We start from the raw sequence: 18,833 nt of genomic DNA, 5'->3' as shown, positions 1-18,833 counted from the left end.
AATTTCGGTGGCCGAAAAATAAATTACCCAGCACTGAAAAACCGGCTCTAAGAAACATCATCATCATCATTCTCTTTGCCTTATCCCTATGCGGGGTCGGCTTCCCTAATTGCATTTCTCCACACAATTCTATCTTGGGTCATATCAATGTTAATCCCCTTTACCAACATATCCTGCCTTATCGCCTCCCCCCAGGTCTTCTTTGGTCTTCCTCTCCTACTCCTTCCAGGAATCTGCACTTCAGCTATTCTTCGTATTGGGTGATTAACGTCTCGACGTTGAACATGACCAAAACAAATTAACCTATGCTCTCTCATTTTGGCATCAATTGGTGCCACACCTAGACTTCCCCTAATATACTCATTTCTAATTTTATCCTTCTTTGTCACTCCACTCATCCATCTAAGCATTCTCATTTCCGCCACATGCATTCGTTGTTCCTCTTTCTTTTTCACTGCCCAACATTCAGTTCCGTACATCATAGCCGGTCTTATGGCTGTTTTATAGAATTTTCCCTTCAGCTTCATTGGAATTTTTCTGTCACACAACACACCACTCTAAATGTGTCATGTCATAAATCAAATACACTATGTCCCTAAGGAACATAAACATATAATACCTACCTAGACCGCAAGCTAAAATTTGACCAGTACGGCAGAGAAAACTTAGTGTATTATGGTAGGGGAGCCCAAGCGGGGATTTTTGCAGTTACTCGAGCGCGTCAGATTATCATATGTGGAGAAACCTGGTACCATGCAGATGTACCACTACCATACAGGGTGATTGATTAATAGGGTAAAGCTCAATAGCTCCGCTATAGTAATAGATAGCAATAAAAGTTAATAACAAAAATTTTAGCCACCTTTGAGCTTCACATTACAAAATTAGTTAGAATGTTACAGGGTGTTCGATAACACAGTGGCAGACCAAACTTATGTTTTTTTAAATGGAACACCCTATAATTTATTTTATATTCGAAATCCTGTTAACTTCTCCATCACAAGAATATAAAGGTTTGTAATGTTATACAAGGTATTTACAAAGTTATAACCAATTTTGTATGAAAATCGTAACAAGTTCAACTCCCTGTATAAATAAAAATAAGCACAACAGCAATGGTTTATTAATTATTAATGCCATATTTTTTTATTTATTGTCACAATTTTTAAGAATTATTGATATTGCTAATTTTCTTTATATCAAGTCAAAACGCAAGTACATTATTTTCTCAGTAATGTTAAATGGAACACCCTGTATTTTATATCATTATTGAAAAGTAACATTAACGTACTTTAATTTTTATATAACATTCCCTATGCCCAAATTTATTAGTTTTTGAGATATTTTCATTTTTCAGAGCAAATTAATTTTAAGTAAGCCATGACTGAATTGACAATTGAAGATTACCGATTAATTATCAATCCGGTAATCAATGTAACACTGTAGCAAATAAAGAAATAAAAATAATTTATTAGTAATACATTTTACAAACAAAAATACAACCACTACATGCAACATTTTTGAAACAATTAAAAACTATCTTTTTATGTAAATGCAACAAATAAACAAAGAAAATTAGTAATAAATTTTACAAAAAAACACACAAACACAAAATACAATATTTTGTGAAGACAATTAAACACTACTTTTGTATGTAAATGTAACAATGTAACAAATAAAGAACGAAACATAATTTATCAGTAATACATTTTGCAAAAAAACATGTGTGAAAAAATTAGAAGCTACTTTTAATAAAATATTTTTAATATTTAATTACATAAGGTGTTCAAAATTATCTCCTAACACATTTATGTACGCCTAAAAACGATCATTGAATGAGCTACTTACTCTACGGAGCATTTGTAAATTAACACATCGAAATACACTTTGTATTCTATTTTTCATCTCATCCCTTGTTGTTGGAGGTATTTTATAAACTTCATTATTAACGTAACCCCAAAAAAATCAGTCCAGTTTATTAAATTCTGGTGATTTGGGTAGCCACGCTACTGGTCCATTGAAAAATGAAAATATCTCGAAAACTAATAAATTTAGACATAGGGAATGTTATCTAAAAATTAAAGTACGGTAATGGTACTTTTCAAAGTGATATAAAATACAGGGTGTTCCATTTAAAATTACTGAGAAAATAATGTACTTGCGATTTGACTCACCCTGTATTTGATATAAAGAAAATTAGCAATATCGACCATTCTTGAAAATTTTGACAATACGTTAAAAAATATGGCATTAATAAAACATTGTTGTTTTGCTTATTTTTATTTATACAGGGAGTTGAACTTGTTACGATTTTCATATAAAATTGGTTATAACTTTGTAAATACCCTGTATAACATAACAAACTTTTATATTTTTGTGATGGAGAAGTTAACAGGATTTCGAATTTAAAATAAAATATAGGGTGTTCCATTTAAAAAAAAACATAAGTTTGGTCTGCCACTGTGTTATCGAACACCCTGTAACATTCTAACTAATTTTGTAATGTGAAGCTCAAAGGTGGCTAAAATTTTTGTTATTAACTTTTATTGCTGTCTATTACTATAGCGGAGCTATTGAGCTTTACCCTACTAATCAATCACCCTGTTTATTGGCTCTTAACACAAGAGAGTTCGTTAAGGGGGGCCCGAAAAAAATCTATCCTTAAAAAAACTCGAAATTGTCAGATTAAGATAAGGTAAGTTAACGGAATGGGACGTTTCATCGCCGCCGGTTCATCGCCGCCGCGCCGTTTCGATGCCGCCGGTTCATCGCCAGTCCATTTCATCGCCGGCCGTTTCATCGCCGGCCGTTTAATCGCCAGTTAGTCAGTTGATCTTGTATTATGGGAGATGACACGACACTACGTTAAATTCAGTTCAAAACTTATAACAAATAAATAGATACAGTCGGTAAAACGAAAGAATACGCATGGACGATCATATCAAGCACATATTTTGGATTTGCTGTGTTTTTCTATAAATAACAGACGAGAGAGATAGATTATTAAATGTTGTCTACCAGGCGAAAGCATTATCCAAGGCATACCCAGTTTCATATTTATAATTGACAGAGTGAGACGGCGACACAATTGTTCAACGTAGTTTAATTAATTTAGTAGAAAATTTAAACTCACACTTGACTATTTCTGTACTTCTAATGTCATTCTTAGAAAAACATTCAACATGAGTAGAGATAATGATTGTATAAACTACTATTCGAGTAGACGTACTGGTCAACTATAATCTGGCCGATTCGATTTCCTGTCACTTTGACAGTGAAACTGGTTTGTTTACGTTTGTGTTAGGTTAAATTCGGTAGAGTTTATAAATTTTGATAATCAGTTGTATTTACTTAAATAAAATCAGTTCTTTTAAGAGCTACTTTGAAATTATATTGTATTTTTGATTTGGTAAGTATTTATTTAGTTAAAATACGTCAATAAAATTTTTTCAGTAATCGCCTGTCAATATGGTTAACTACTGTATATGAGTTCGCCAAACGTATACATATCACTAATGTATGAAATTACAGATTAGTATATTTTTACGAATGTGCATTTATTTGCAGATAATGTCTGGAAAACCGCTTAACTCGCAGTCGCAACAATTGGTTTTAAACCTGTGTGAATATTTTGAGATGGAAAAAATAAATGGAGGTCCCTTAGAACCTCTTTCATCTGTTCAAGAAGTAACACGTTAAACAATATTGAAATTGTAAGATTATAAATGTATTTGTTATTTTAGAGAGTAGCCGCTGCACTTAAAATATCCAGAAAAACCATTTCTGTAATTAAAAAAAGAAAAGAGAATAATCCAGTTCTTCCTAAACCTGGAAAAAGCAGACCTCGTTCCAAATCTAAAACCACTGATTTACCTGAGGGTACAAAAATCACTATAAGGAATACATTGTATTCTATGTATGAAGAAAGTAAGTTTAATATTAATTGGCATTTCTGAAAAAGTAATTTTTTATTACCTTCTTCTTCTTATTTTGGCATCATAACCCTGGATGGGTCTTTGCCTGTCTGGCTATATCCTTCCATTCAGATCTCTCTTGGGCCCTTCGCCTCCATTGTCTTATATTCATCGTTTTCAATCCAACCATCTCGTCCTGGGCCTTCCTTTTTTTCCGGCTTCCTACCGGCTTCCACTGTATCACCTTCTTTGTCGTTTTCATGTCTTCTTGTCGCTGAACATGTCCCAGCCATGACAGTCTTCGACTTTTCACAATTATTACTATGTCATACCCTTCCTTTAGTTCATTAACCTCGTCGTTTCTCCTAATTCTCCATGTGCCGTCTTCCTCTTACACCGGACCATATACTTTTCTCAGTATCTTTCTCTCGAATATCCTCGAATGTCTCGAATGTCCAATAGTAGAGTTGTCTGTTGTTAAATTATTTTCATTCTCAGGTGTTCTTTTGATAGTGATGTACTTAGTTTTTTTTTTCGTTTATTTTAAGCCCTCTTTTTTGTGCTTCAGGATCAATTTCCTTGAACGTCTCCATTAGTCGTGCCTTGCTTCTACTAATAATGGCGACATCGTCTGCATATGCAGTAATTTGTACTGTTTTGGTGTTTATATGGGCGGTTACTGATGACTGCTTCAAGAACTAGGTTGAACAGCATGGTTGAAAGTGCGTCTCCCTGTCTTACCCCCATTTTGATGTCAAACAGGGGAGACAGTTCTCCATCTACTCTAATTTTTTATTACCTACTGATGATAAATATAAAAAAAAATAAATAGCTATAGAAGTGAGCCAAGAGACAAGTTCTTTGTTTTAGAAACAGACACTGATTTACCGATCAAATACATTATTTTCAACAGTTTCTGTAAAATTGTTTCTTATTAAATAAAGCATTTACTGCTAGTGGAACCAAATGCATAATGGTAGGGGAGCCCAAGCGGGGATTTTTTCAGTTACTCGAGAGCGTCAGATTATCACATGGAGAGAAACGTGGTACCCTGCAGATGTAACTCTACCATATATTGGCTCTTAACACAGGGGAGTTAGTTCAGGGGGGCCGAAAAAAAAATCTATCCCTAAAAGTACTCGAAATTGTCAGATTAAGATAAGGTAAGTTCAGTACATACAACAGAGTGTATATTTCAAAAATCTGACGATTTGAGCGGGGCGTACGGAAATGGGCGAGTCAAAAAATTTCACAAAAAAATGCGAATATTTTGCGAAATAAACGTCAGATCGAAAAACTAAAAACTACGTGTTCAATATTTTTCAAAATTCTATCGAAATATAGGTACCAAACATGACTCCCTACGGAGAGCAGCGGGGGTAAATTTAAAATTTTAAATACAAATCCCGCGATATTTCGCAAAATAAACATCAAATAAAAAAACTGCAAAATACACTTATTCAATATTTTTGAAAAATCTATCGAATGCTATTAAACACGATCCCCGATGTGGGGTGGGGGTTACTTTAAAATCTGAAATGGGAGCCCCCGTTCTTTATTGAAGATTTGAATTCTTTGCGTAAAAATAAGCAACTTTTACTCGAAACATTTTTTCGAATTATGGATAGATGGCGCTATAATCGGAAAAAATGATTGTTGGAAATGGAAAATTAAATTAAAAAATGAAAAGTCCCCACTAAATTGGAAAATTTTACTTAACTTTTTTTGGTTTTAGGACCTAATAATCACAACCCAATAGGTCCCCAAAACGCTCGAGTGACTGTACATTTAGCATACTTTGCTCCCCTACCATAATGAAATCAATTTTAAAACAATAATACTTCTGTTTGTAGCCTAATAATATTTATAATTGCAAGATGCAAAACAATTTATAAATATTGAGTGGAATATTTGGTTTGAATTTCTATTTTATAAAGTACTAACTAAATGTTTAATTTTTTAGAAAAGCATGTCACCCTCACAAGTTTAAATAATGAATTAAAAAATAGAGAAATTGTATCGATAAGCAATCCATCATTGAGTAAGATATTGAAAGAATTGGGATTCAAATACAGAAAGGATGACAACCGAAGATCATTAATGGAACGTACAAATATTGCTAGTCAAAGGGCATGCTTTCTTCGCAAGTATAGGGAAAATCGTTATAGTGCTTCCCCAAGGGAAGTCATTTTTTTGGATGAAACATGGATATATGCCAAAGGAACCAAAATAAATTCTTGGCAGGATAGTAATGTAAAAAGTGTACGCAAACCACAAGGTTACGATGGCAAACGATTCATTATTGTCCATGCAGGTTCTTCAAAAGGGTTCGTAGAAGGAGCAAGTTTACTGTTTTCTTCAAAATCTTTGACGGTGGACTATCATGGAGAAATGAATGGTAATATCTTTACACAGTGGATTACTACACAGTTAATACCCAATTTAGAGGAGCCATCATTAATAATAATGGATAATGCTCCCTACCACAGTATGCTAGTTGAAAAGCAACCCTCCCATTGTTCCAGAAGAGATGACATAATCATTTGGCTAAAAGCCAATAAAATTAATTTCAGTGAAGCACTTACAAGACCTGAATTGTTACAACTTGCCAAAATGAATAGAAAAGAAAATGTTTATATTATCGATGAACTTTTACGAGAGCATGGTCATGAAGTACTACGGCTACCACCCTACCATTGTGACTTTAATGCCATTGAGTTAATTTGGGCTAATTGTAAATCATACTATAATAAGTCTATTGGTAGGGATGGATATGGTGACGATAAAGTATTAAGCATGTGGAGAGAGTCATTAGAAAATTGTAATGTAGAAGTTTGGCAAGAATGTGTGAGACACACTGAAAAACTTATCGAAGACTGGTATATTCGGGAACGGAATTTGGTAAACATTAATGTTGATAGAATTGTTATAAATATTGGTGGGGACAGCTCAAATTCTGACAGTGATTAATGTGAAACAATTTATTATTCTAAATGGGAAATAAACCACAATTTAACTTAAAAAAATGATTTTGGTGATGATTATTATTTTGATAACAACGTCCGAGCTGGAAGTCGAAACGTCAATAAAATAATTTTTTTAAGTTAAATTGTGGCTCATTTCCCATTTAGAATAATAAATTACATAAATGCCACAAAGAAATAGCTTCAGAACAATGATATTAATGATATTTGAAACAATGTTCTCAATTAATTGTTTTTTAACTTTAAATTTGTGATTCCTATTTTTGTAGTAATTGTTGTAGTTTGTTTTTTTTTTGTATAACTGATTCATTTGTAATTAAAACTTTAATGGTTATCCCTCAAATTACTTGACATATTAACTTGTTCATTTTAGAACTAACTATCTTCAAACATGTCAAACTTGGACCCTAACCAAGGCAAATATGAATAAACTAGCCACAACAGAAAGAGCTATGGAAAGAGCAATGTTAGGTATACGACTGTCAGATAAAAAGAGGAACGACTGGGTAAGATCAAAAACAAAAGTCGAGGACATAACAAGAAAAGTTCCCAAACTTAAATGGAGCTTCGCAGGCCACACTGCTAGACAAAAGTCCAACGTTGGAATGCAACAAAATAACATTGGAGACCTTACCAAAGTAAACTACCGAAAGGAAGACCACAGATAAAGTGGGTTGAAGATATTAAAAGAGTAGCCGGAACAAATTGGAAATATGTTGCTCAGGAAATATATTGGAAATAGGTATATTGGAAATTTAGCTTATAATAACCAATAAGATTTTAAAATATTTTATTGTTGTCAAAATAAACGATTTTTCTTCAGAGTTTTGATATTTTACTTTTTCACTAAAACTGTTTCGAATAAGAAGCCCAAATCATCATAATCATCTTTGCTCTTAGGCCTATACGGGATCGAATTCAACAATTGAACTTCTTCATAGGTGTCTATTTTAGGTCATACCAATATTGTCTCCTTCAATGACATGTAATGTCTGATTGTCCACCACATCTTTTTGGGTGTTCCTTTCTTCCTTATTCCTGGGACCTGATATTTAGCGACTTTTCGAGTTGGGTGATTCTCATTTCGACGTGAAACTTGTCCTAACCATCTCAATCTATGCTCTCTCATTTTTGCACTGATAGGTACTACGACTAAACTTTCCCTAATATATTTATTTTTGATTCTATCCTTTCTTGTTACTCCGCTCATCCACCTTAGCATTCCCATTTCAGTCACAGGCTACAATTGTTCTTCTTTCTTTTTGATTGCCCAGCATTCAGTGCCACACATCATAGCTGGTCTTGTAAAATTTACCTTTTAGTTTTATAGGAATTTTTCTGCCGCACAATACACCACCCACTCCTTCCATTTCATCCAGCCAGCTCTTACTCTACTACAGCCATCTCCATCTATCTCCCCTTTGCTCTGCAGTACAGATCCTAAATAGTTAAACCTACCACGTTTTACAATAGACCCATTGTCCAGGGTTACCATCCTATTTGGATTTAAAACTTCATCTTTAAATGGACATTCCCAACACTCCGTTTTTGACCTACTTAATTTTAAAACTTTTCCTTCCAGACACTGTCTCCATTGCTCCAGTCTTATTGCTATTTCCTTTTCAGTATCCCCTGCCAACACCACATCCTCTGCAAACATTAAATACCAAGGAATGTCTCCTTGGCACTCTTTTATCTCAACTCGTACCAATGAAAATGGATATGGACTAAGCACCGAGCCCTGATGTAATCCTACCTTCACATGAAACTTATGAGTCTCTCCTACCCCGGTTCTAACTCTAGTTAGAAAAAGTTAAAATGGTGAGAATAAATTATTCAAATAAGAAGTCCAAATGTTTACACTATTTGAAGTATTCTGTTATACAAACTAAAAATTCAGCAGCATAGTAAAGTATCAAACAAATATCTGAATTCATTAAGTTTACTTTCATTTAAATCACCTAATGTACCTAACATAAACGACATTTTTTAAATTGTTACTATTTACGTCCACTGAAAACTTTAACATGGAGAAATTCATACTACTATATGTGCTTACTCATTATTTTTTCGTATTATTAATCTATATCAAATAAATAATTACGGTACGATAAATAATATACTATATTATCAGAACAAGAATCACATTGGTAAATTCTTACGTATAGGGAAAAATCGTACGGTGGGGTAGTAGTCACATCCGTTTATTTTCAGTATCAACTTGTTTAGACGTTGTTTTGACTAGAAATTTTTGATTTGATTCGTATGCATATCATCGATGACGCATGGGTATTCTTTAATTTTTCCGAGAGTAAAAAATATTATTATATTAATTTACTGTTCTATTTCTACTTCCCCTAAATTTGATACTAAACAATATTAAATTTGTAGTGTTAAATTATATTTTATATTATAAAAGTTTAAAAGTCTATTAAAAGATTAAGTGTGGCAACGGGAATGGTCATATCTCGCATTTCCTAGAATTCCTAATTAATACTAAAAATAAATAATAAATGTAACTGTCGAAAATTGGTCGAAAATTCGGAAATATATCAGTTAGCGATTAACTGACTGGCGATGAACCGGCGGAATCGAAACGGCCGACGATGAACTGGCGGCATCGAAACGGCGGCGATGAAACGTCCTAGACCCGTAAGTTAAGTACGTGCAAAAGAGTGTATATTTCAAAAATCTGACGACTTAAGCGGGGCGTAAGGAAATGGGTAAGTCCAAAAGTTTCACAAAAAAAAAAGCGAATATCTCGCGAAATGAACGTCAGATAGAAAAACTAAAAAATACATTTTCAATATTTTTCAAAAATCTATCGAATGATACCAAACATGACCCCCACGGAGAGGACGTGGGGGTAAATTTAAAATTTTAAATACAAACCCCGCGATATTTCGCAAAATAAACATCAGATCAAAAAACTGCAAAATACGACCCCCCACGGAGGTGGGGTGGGGAGTTACTTTAAAATCTTAAATAAGAGCCTCAAATTTTTATTACAAATTTGGATTCTTTACGTAAAAATAAGCAACTTTTAGTCGAAACATTTTTTCGAATTATGGATAGATGGCGCTATAATCGGAAAAAACGATTGTTGGAAATGGAAAATTAAATTAAAAAACGGAAAGTCCCCACTAAAATAGAAAATTTTACTTAACTTTTTTTGGTTTTAGGACCTAATAATCACAACCCAATAGGTCCCCATAACGCTCGAGTGACTGCAAATTTAGCATACTTTCCTCGCCTACTATTACTGCCGTCCTCAAATAAAACGCAGTATGTGCGTTTAAAACTTAAAACCGAGAAATCGGCTCTCAAAGTTTTTTTTTCTCAAGACTCTATATGCACATACGGCATATTCCAATTTGTTTATTGTGGTAGTAAATAAAATGATACGGCTTTCAGACATTACAAAAGCATAAATAAGGTCACTAGGAAACCACATATAGCAAAAACTCGATTTTCAATTTTTTTTGCAGATACCGCGTTTTAATTGAGGACGGCAGATTTCAGGTCTCTTTCTAATTGGAGGTATATACCACGACCACGTGACTTTCCCCCTACTGTCACTAAAACTAAACAAACTTCAAACATAAGTAACATTAAATATTTAAATGTTTTACTATTATTATATTATTATAATGTTATTTTTTTAATAAGGTAATAATATTCCTAGTAATTACCAGTCAATATTAGCATATTATTATGCAGCTTCACTTTATTATAATCCTCACATTAATGAATAAAAACTTTTTATTTTATTTTATTGAATAAAACATAATTAAAATCTTGTATTCAATAAAAAAAAATGGTTGAAAATGTCAATTGGCAGTTCAGATTTCGCTCCTAGGTGGTGCTAGGAGGATTTGATTATATAGAGTTACGATTTTAGATATGAATATTATTTAACAATAATTAACCTACTTTATAGTATTTAGTTGGTAAAAATAACATTGTGTTTTACATTTTTAAAGATCTATAAACACATTTATTATTTGCAAGATTTACTTACATATGTAATAAAATATTACATATTTGATAAGTCATGTTAGTCCAGAAAGCCACTGCGCATCCGCTAGGAAAAATATTCTAATTCGGATTTTTCGCACAATCTTACTCAAAAAGGACTCCTTTTAACAAATTTGCATGTTGCAGGACCAAAAGGTGGTCAAAAATTTTTTAAACGTTTTTTTTTTGTTTTTTTCCTAAAATTATTTTTTTTTCATGGAAAAAAGTTTTTTTAGGTTTTTTGGATCATTCCAAACAGAAAAGGTCTTTAGTGACTTTTCTCTAAAAATGATAGTTTTTGACATATAAGCGATTAAAAATTGAAAAATTGCGAAATCGGCCATTTTTAACCCTCAAAAACTATGTGAAAAACTGAAAATTTGAATGTTGCCAAGGTAGGTAGATATTCTTTAAACATCGATTGATGAAATACCGAAGAGTTTTTTGTAACACAATATTCAAAACTCCTTTGTTTTTTAATTGCTAATCAAGCGTGCGCGACACTATTTTACACCGACAGTATGGTGCAAATGAAAGGATTCGTTATTTCGTAAACCAGCGATTTAAAGGAAAAATCCCGAAACAGGTCGATTTTTATTTTTAAGTTATGATATTGTGGCATATATGGTATATTAGTGACGTCATCCGTCTGGGCGTGATGACGTAATCGATAATTTTTTTAAATGAGAATAAGGGTCGTGTGGTAGCTCATTTTAAAGGTTCTTCAATTCTCTATTAGTAATGTAAACATTTACATAATTATTTATAAAGGGTGTCCTTCTACTTCTTTTTTTGTCAAATAATTTAATTTAATAAAAATTTTTTGGACACCCTGTATAAATAATTATGTAAATGTTTATATTACTGAATAGAGAATTGAAAAACCTTTCAAATGAGCTAGCACACGACCTCTATTCTCATTTAAAAAAATCATCGATTACGTCATCACGTCCAGATGGATGACGTCACTAGTATACCATATATGCCACAATATCATAACTTAAAAATAAAAATCGACCTGTTTCGTTATTTTTCCTTAAAGTCGCCGGTTTACGAAATAACGAATTTATTCCTTTCATTTGCACCATACTGTCGGTGTAAAATAGTGTCGCGCACGCTTGATTAGCAATTAAAAAACAAAGGAGTTTTGAATATTGTGTTACAAAAAAATCTTCGGGATTTCATCAATCGATGTTTAAAGAATATCTACCTACCTTGGCAATATTCAAATTTTCAGTTTTTCACATAGTTTTTGAGGGTTAAAAATGGCCCATTTCGCAATTTTTCAATTTTTAATCGCTTATATGTCAAAAACTATCATTTTTAGAGAAAAGTCACTTAAGACCTTTTCTGTTTGGAATGATACAAAAAACCTAAAAAAACTTTTTTCCATGCAAAAAAAATAATTTTAGGAAAAAAAACAAAAAAAAACGTTTAAAAAATTTTTGACCACCTTTTGGTCTTGGCAAGTTAAAAGGAGTCCTTTTTGAGTAAGATTGTGCAAAAAATCCGAATCAGAATATTTTTCCTAGCGGATGCGCAGTGGCTTTCTGGACTATGTGGTCCGATTAGAAAGAAACTTGTTACCTAATACCCTCAGTTTTCTCTGTCGCACTGGTCAGATAGTTTTGGACTGCAGAGCGCAGTCTAGGTATTATATGTCTATGCTAAGGAATGTAAAGAACTTGAGAATTATTTTAAATTATTATTTTGAATTATTTCAAATTGTTATATATCGTTATTTCAAATATAATTTTTTTACATTATCATTCATAATTATGCCTTTTTACATGGTTTAACAGCATAAATATTAGTATTTATATTTATTTAAATAAATTTCATATTTTGTAATTGTAGGGGAGGAAAGTATGCTAAATTTGCAGTTACTCGAGCGTTTTGGAGACCTATTGGGTTGTGAAGATTAGGTCCAAAAACAAAAACAAATTAAGTAAAGTTTTCCATTTAAGAGGGGACTTTCGAATTCCATATACGTCACTATTTACCCCAGGCTGTGGGTAAAAAACGTGATATAATTCAGGAGTTTTTGAAACCTATCAGGTGTTGTAAAGGACGATGGCAGGAATAACTTATGGTACATTCCATGTCAAATCACTCGGGCAAAAAATTTTGGATCTCCGATTTTTCTGAAAATTGGTATATAGCTTCTGCGGGACGTAAAAATAAGATATTTAAGGTCAAAAAATCTTCTTCTTTTTTTCTCAAAATGTTATTTTATGCGATTTTACAGTGATTTGGTGTTTATTTAAACAAATTTGCATTTTCTGTCGTAAAGTATCAATGAAAAACATAATATTTTAATATAAAGGACTCAAAAATGTCATTATATGGCATTATAACAAGTTATTTTGAATCAAAACAAGTTTTTGATCAAATTTTATAGTGTAAAAAACGTTAAAATACCGTTTTTACATTTTCCTTCATTCCCAAAATACATCATCATCGATTTGGCTGAAAATTTGCCCACAGATAGCTAAAAGATAGGACTTTAAGTGGTTAGAAGGATTTGAATAATATTACAATACCAAAAAAGTTACATGCAGTAATATCAGACTCAAAAGTATATATTAGTCCAGTCGGGATAGCATTTGACCTTGAATGCTGAGCTGCCCAAAATTTTATTTTTCTGATCTTTAGGGGAGTCAATAGTAGCCTAAATTAAAAATCACGAATGAATTCCTCCGTTACGTTAGCCGCCATCTTGATCTTAAAGGAGAACCTGTTTTGCTCAAAAACTCCGCCATTTTTAACTTTTCGACAAAAATGGTAGGAACTGAAATTGTTCTAAATAAATCGTATTTACAATTATTACAATTTCTTTTTAAGAATTTTTGTCGTGAGGTCGATATTTTCGAGTTAATTTTACTTACAGTAGACGCCTATATTTTTGACTATAATGTTGCATGTTGTAACTTTTTTGGTATTGTAATATAATTCAAATCCTTCTCACCACCTAAAGTCCTATGTATTGTCTATCTGTGGGCAAATTTTCAGCCAAATCGATTATGATGTATTTTGGGAATGGAGAAAAATGTAAAAAAACGGTATTTTAACGTTTTCTACACTATAAAATTTGATCAAAAGCTTGTTTTGAATCAAAGTAACTTATTATAGTGCCATATAATGACATTTTTGAGTCCCTTCTATTAAAATATTATGTTTTTCATTGATACTTTACGATAGAAAATGCAAATTTGTATAAATAAACACCAAATCACTGTAAAATCGCATAAAATAACATTTTGAGAAAAGAAGAAGAAGAAGATTTTTTGACCTTAAATATCTTATTTTTACGTCCTGCAGAAGCTACATACCAATTTTCAGACAAATCGGATGTCCAAATTTTTTTTTGCTCCAAAATTGAGTGATTTGAAATGGAATGGCCCTTATACTAAAATGTAACCAAAAATTTCAGGAGCTCTTTTATTTATGACGTTTTTTATTTGTTAAATTTGCAATTTTAAAATATTTTTAATTTTGCAACTTAGGATATTCATTTTAGAGAAAAACTTTTAAATAGAAAATTGTAGTGAAATAAAAAAACCTACAATTTGAGCCATAACAAGTTTAATTTTGTTGATACGTTATTACAAAACAGCCTGCGAAAGGTCCAAAATGACCGTTTTTTACAATTGCATTATTTATTGTTAAAATAACTTTTATTTATTTTTCAATGCTTTAAAATGAAGATCTTTCAATACCAAATATAAAAAAAAAATTATAAAGCCCGATTGGTAAACTTGTTGCTTAGATATTATAACTTGTTTATAACAAGGGGTCAAATGTCGAAAGCTATAACTTTTTGAAAAAAAATCGTAGAGAGTTAATCCAAGATCCACTCTCCTTCTAAAGACTTATATTTTCATATTCTGATGTAAATAAATGCGTAAAACATTTTTCAACCTCTTATTTCGGGTTTGAAAATAAGGGGGCAAATTTCGTTATAAACATTTAGAACTGAAGCCGCCCCTGTACATTCTGAGTTTCTAACTTGAAGATTATTGTTGTTGAAGACAAAATAAAGATTAAAAACAAAATAAAAATTTTCTAAGACTAATTGAATCCGAGATAATTGCTTTTGTTTTCTTAAATCGTAGTGACTTTATTTATAACAATTAAGAAATTATTTCACAGTCATCAACTAAAGAAAGACTTAGGGCCGGTTGTTCGAAGGGTAATCAAAAATGATCATTATCAAATATTTAATTACTGTCACAACTGTCAATGTCAACTTTGATTGGGTTGCTAAAAACATAATTATTGCTTACAATTATGAAATTAGTTAATCAATTATGTTAATAATTGTTATGTTAATTGATTAACTAATCTCATAATTATAATCAATTATGTTTTCAGCAACCCAACCAAAGTTGACATTGACAGTTGTGACAGTAATTAAATATTTCATAGTGATCATTGTTGATTAGCGTTCGAACAACCGGCCCTTATATTATCTTAAAATAAAAATTATTTTAAACGGAAATTACATTTAATTATTAAAAATGATTTTTAAAGTGTAGTGGAGATTTATTTTTCTGTACGAATGTGATTTATTGTGTCGGTTGCCCTTAGCAACGGTTAGCAACTTATAGTACATTGAATCACGGTTTTTGCTCCAAATTTTAAAGCACCACTTGGATTGACTTGAAATTTAGCAAACACATAGATAACATGTCAAAGAATAAAAATTGTATTGGGTCTCTGTGTGCATTTGCCCTGGGGGTGACGTTCACCCCTTAGAAGGGGTGAAAAAATATACTTTCAAAATAAGTTAGGAAATGGATAAAACGTCTAATTCTAAGCAACGTTTGTTCTACAACATTTTCTCATTTAGTTAATACTTTTCGAGTTATTTCCGAGTAAATACTTTCATTTTTCAACAAAAAAAAAACAGTTTTAGGCGGTTTTTGGCAAATAACTCAAAAAGTAAGTATTTTATTGAAAAAAACATTATTTGGAAAAATATAGCCCATTAAAAATTAAAAAAAAAATGGTGTATGTATGAACTCACTAGACCCAGCAGAAGCAAAGTTATAGCTAATGAAAAATAGGTTCATATCCGTCAAATTTCAAAGTGAAATACCCAAAAAATGATGCACTTTTTGGAGAACACCCATTACAACTATTTTAAAAGGGTTTAAAAAATATGTGTACCTATTTGTTTTTTAAAAAAAGTTTGTAGCATCAATAGTAAGCAAGTTACGCTCAAAACAAAGTTGGTCTCTTTTTCTTTGTAAAAAAATCTCGGGAAAGTCACCCCCTAATTAGCATCAAAAATGAAATTATTCCTTCTTACTTCATAAGTTGTTTTACTCATGTATGTGTCGTTTATGTGTCGCCTGCAAGTTTCATTGGTTCTTATTTTTGAAGGGACTGTAGTTGAAAGGAACTAGTCAATAATCACGAGTGAATGCAAATTTAGAACAGCCATATTTTAACCAATTTTTGTCTTACAAAAAAAAACAAAAAATCCAAAATACTCAGAAAAGCAAAAACTACATTTTGTTACTCTTTGTGATTTTTGGTCACACTAATAAATTTTAAGTTATTTTGAAAAAAAAACATTTTTTCAAAATTAAAAATTAAAACAGATTTACTTTAAAACCGTTTTTTTAATAGGCCCTTTGAACCGATGATACTTACAGATCATATAAATAATACATGAACAAAGTAACTTGTGAAGCGGTAACGATTAATTGGATTTAAGATGGTAATTAGGGGGTGATTTTCCCGAGTTTTTTTGATAAAAAAAAGAGATCAACTTTATTTTGAGCGTAACTTGCTTACTTTTGATACTAGAAACTTTATTAAAAAACAATATTTTGTTAAAAACTTTAAAAAAGTTCTAATGAGTGTTCTCCAAAAAGTGCATCATTTTTTGGTTATTTCACTCTGAAATATTCACTTTGAAATTTGACGGTTATGAACCTATTTTTCATTAGCTAGAACTTTCCTTCTGCTGGATCTAGTGAGTTCATACGTACACCAGTTTTTTTTTAATTTTTAATGGGCTATATTTTTTCTAAGAATGTTTTTTTCAATAAAGTACTTACTTTTGAGTTATTTGCCAAAAACCGCTTAAAAACGTGTTTTTTTCTTGTTGAAAAATGAACGTATTTACTCGGAAATAACTCGAAAAGTATTAACTTAATGAGAAAATGTTGTGGAGCAAAAGTTGTTTAGAATTACGTTTTATCCATTTCCTAACTTATTTTGAACGTATATCTTTTCACCCTTCTAAGGGGTGAAGGTCACCCCCAGGGCAAAAGCACATAGAGGCCCAATACCATTTTTATTCTTTGATATGTTATCTATGTGTTTGCCAAATTTCAAGTCAATCCAAGTGGTCAAGTATATTCAAATGGGAAATAAGCCACAATTTTACCTAAAAATGATTTTATTAACGTTTCGACGCCCAAGTCGGGTGTCGTTGTCAAAATACTTGGAATTTTGTATTTTGACAACGACACCCGACTTGGGCGTCGAAACGTTAATAAAATCATTTTTAGGTAAAATTGTGGCTTATTTCCCATTTGAATATACTTGATTATAAAAATGCCACAAGAAAATAGCTTCAGAACAACAATCCAAGTGGTGGTTTAAAATTTGGAGCAAAAACCGTGATTCAATGTACTATAAGTTGCTAACCGTTGCTAAGGGCAACCGACACAATAAATCACTTTCGTACAGAATAATAAATCTCCACTACACTTTAAAAATCATTTTTAATAATTAAATGTAATTTTCGTTTAAAATAATTTTTATTTTAAGATAATATAGGTCTTTCTTTAGTCAATAGAGAGATTTTGCACCTTTTATTTTGAAATTCCGTTATGGTTATCGTTATACGACGTCTGCGCAGTAGCGAATATATGATCCGTTATCGTTATTAAATATAAGGGATTCCGTAATTTACGGAGGTTTAAAGTAGTGCTTATCGTTATAGTAATGGTTAAATTGCTTTGTTGCCAGAATGTAAAAAAATCAGTAAAATTACATTTACATAGATTCTAATTTTGATGACATAATTAAAATATCAAAAACTGTTCAAGTATATGCTTAAAATTACAAAAGTAAAAAGAAATAAATAGAAATCGCAATATTTAAATGTAATAAATGAACCTACTATTTTTTAATTTTTAGTCCTTCATAAAATATATATACAATATGGCATTCTTGCTTTTTACGATATTCCTACCTAACCCAACATTTTAAGTTAGTTTTGATGTCTTGTTTATAGATGTTCATCTAGTGGATAATTTTTATTTTATACATTCTCTGTTGATACCTTTTTATATTTTTAAATTTAATATGGATGTTAACAGTAGTAAGTAAATGCTGTTAGTTAATGACATATTTTTTTACTTTCAACAGTGTAACAATATTTTTTATTCCAGTTTTTAAAACATCAAGAAACATTTTGATTCCCGTAAAAAAACGTTTACGTTTTCGTGAGGAGGATGACTTAAATCTTCTTCGAGAAGTGGCGGGACAAAACCCATTCGAAAACCCCTTTATTTGGGAAAGCATAAAAGCAAATATTTATAGTCTATCACAAAAGGATTTTTCCATAAAGACACTGAAAGATCATTTAGATCTTTTAATAAAAGCATGGCTTGAAAAAGTAAAAGCTGTAAAAGATAGGTAAATTTAGATTAAATAAATAGTAATGTAGTTTACAAAATATTTATTTCAATTACTCACAGCATAAGGCAAAATAATGTTTCACAATTTATATATAATAATTCATCTCTATATTAGAGACAGAAACTTTTTGAATATTTTAAATATTATTATATAGGTGTACAAGTAAGTACAGTTCCCAGAACGAGCCATGGCCAGTGAGAAACCCCTCCCTCAGTGAATAGTGTGGCGTATTTACTGCACATCTTGAGGGAGG

General features: G+C 31.4%; 2 protein-coding genes across 6 annotated transcripts in view; both read left to right on the top strand.

The window, feature by feature from the left end:
- The window catches only part of LOC126886925 (zinc finger protein 724-like), a 71,027-nt gene that overhangs the window by 34,115 nt on the left and 18,079 nt on the right, over positions 1 to 18,833 (top strand). For 4 of the 5 annotated variants that reach the window (XM_050654091.1, XM_050654089.1, XM_050654088.1 and 1 more), the window contains exon 2: positions 18,331 to 18,577. The exons of the other annotated variant lie outside the window; for it this stretch is intronic. In XM_050654091.1, the coding sequence (XP_050510048.1) occupies positions 18,331 to 18,577 (247 nt within the window). The remainder of the gene's footprint in view (positions 1 to 18,330; positions 18,578 to 18,833) is intronic. 5 annotated transcript variants of the gene reach the window in all.
- LOC126886927 (uncharacterized) lies at positions 2,899 to 7,722 on the top strand. The gene is made up of 3 exons (XM_050654094.1): positions 2,899 to 3,687; positions 3,744 to 3,927; positions 7,272 to 7,722. The coding sequence occupies exons 1-3, from the start codon at positions 3,520 to 3,522 to the stop codon at positions 7,307 to 7,309; spliced, it is 390 nt and encodes a 129-aa protein (XP_050510051.1). The 5' UTR covers positions 2,899 to 3,519; the 3' UTR covers positions 7,310 to 7,722.

This window comes from Diabrotica virgifera, chromosome 6 (assembly GCF_917563875.1).
Source record: "Diabrotica virgifera virgifera chromosome 6, PGI_DIABVI_V3a".
NCBI classification, from domain to species: Eukaryota; Metazoa; Arthropoda; class Insecta; order Coleoptera; family Chrysomelidae; genus Diabrotica; species Diabrotica virgifera.
Note: the sequence above shows the minus strand (reverse complement) of the source record. Positions and strands in the feature narration are given on the sequence as shown.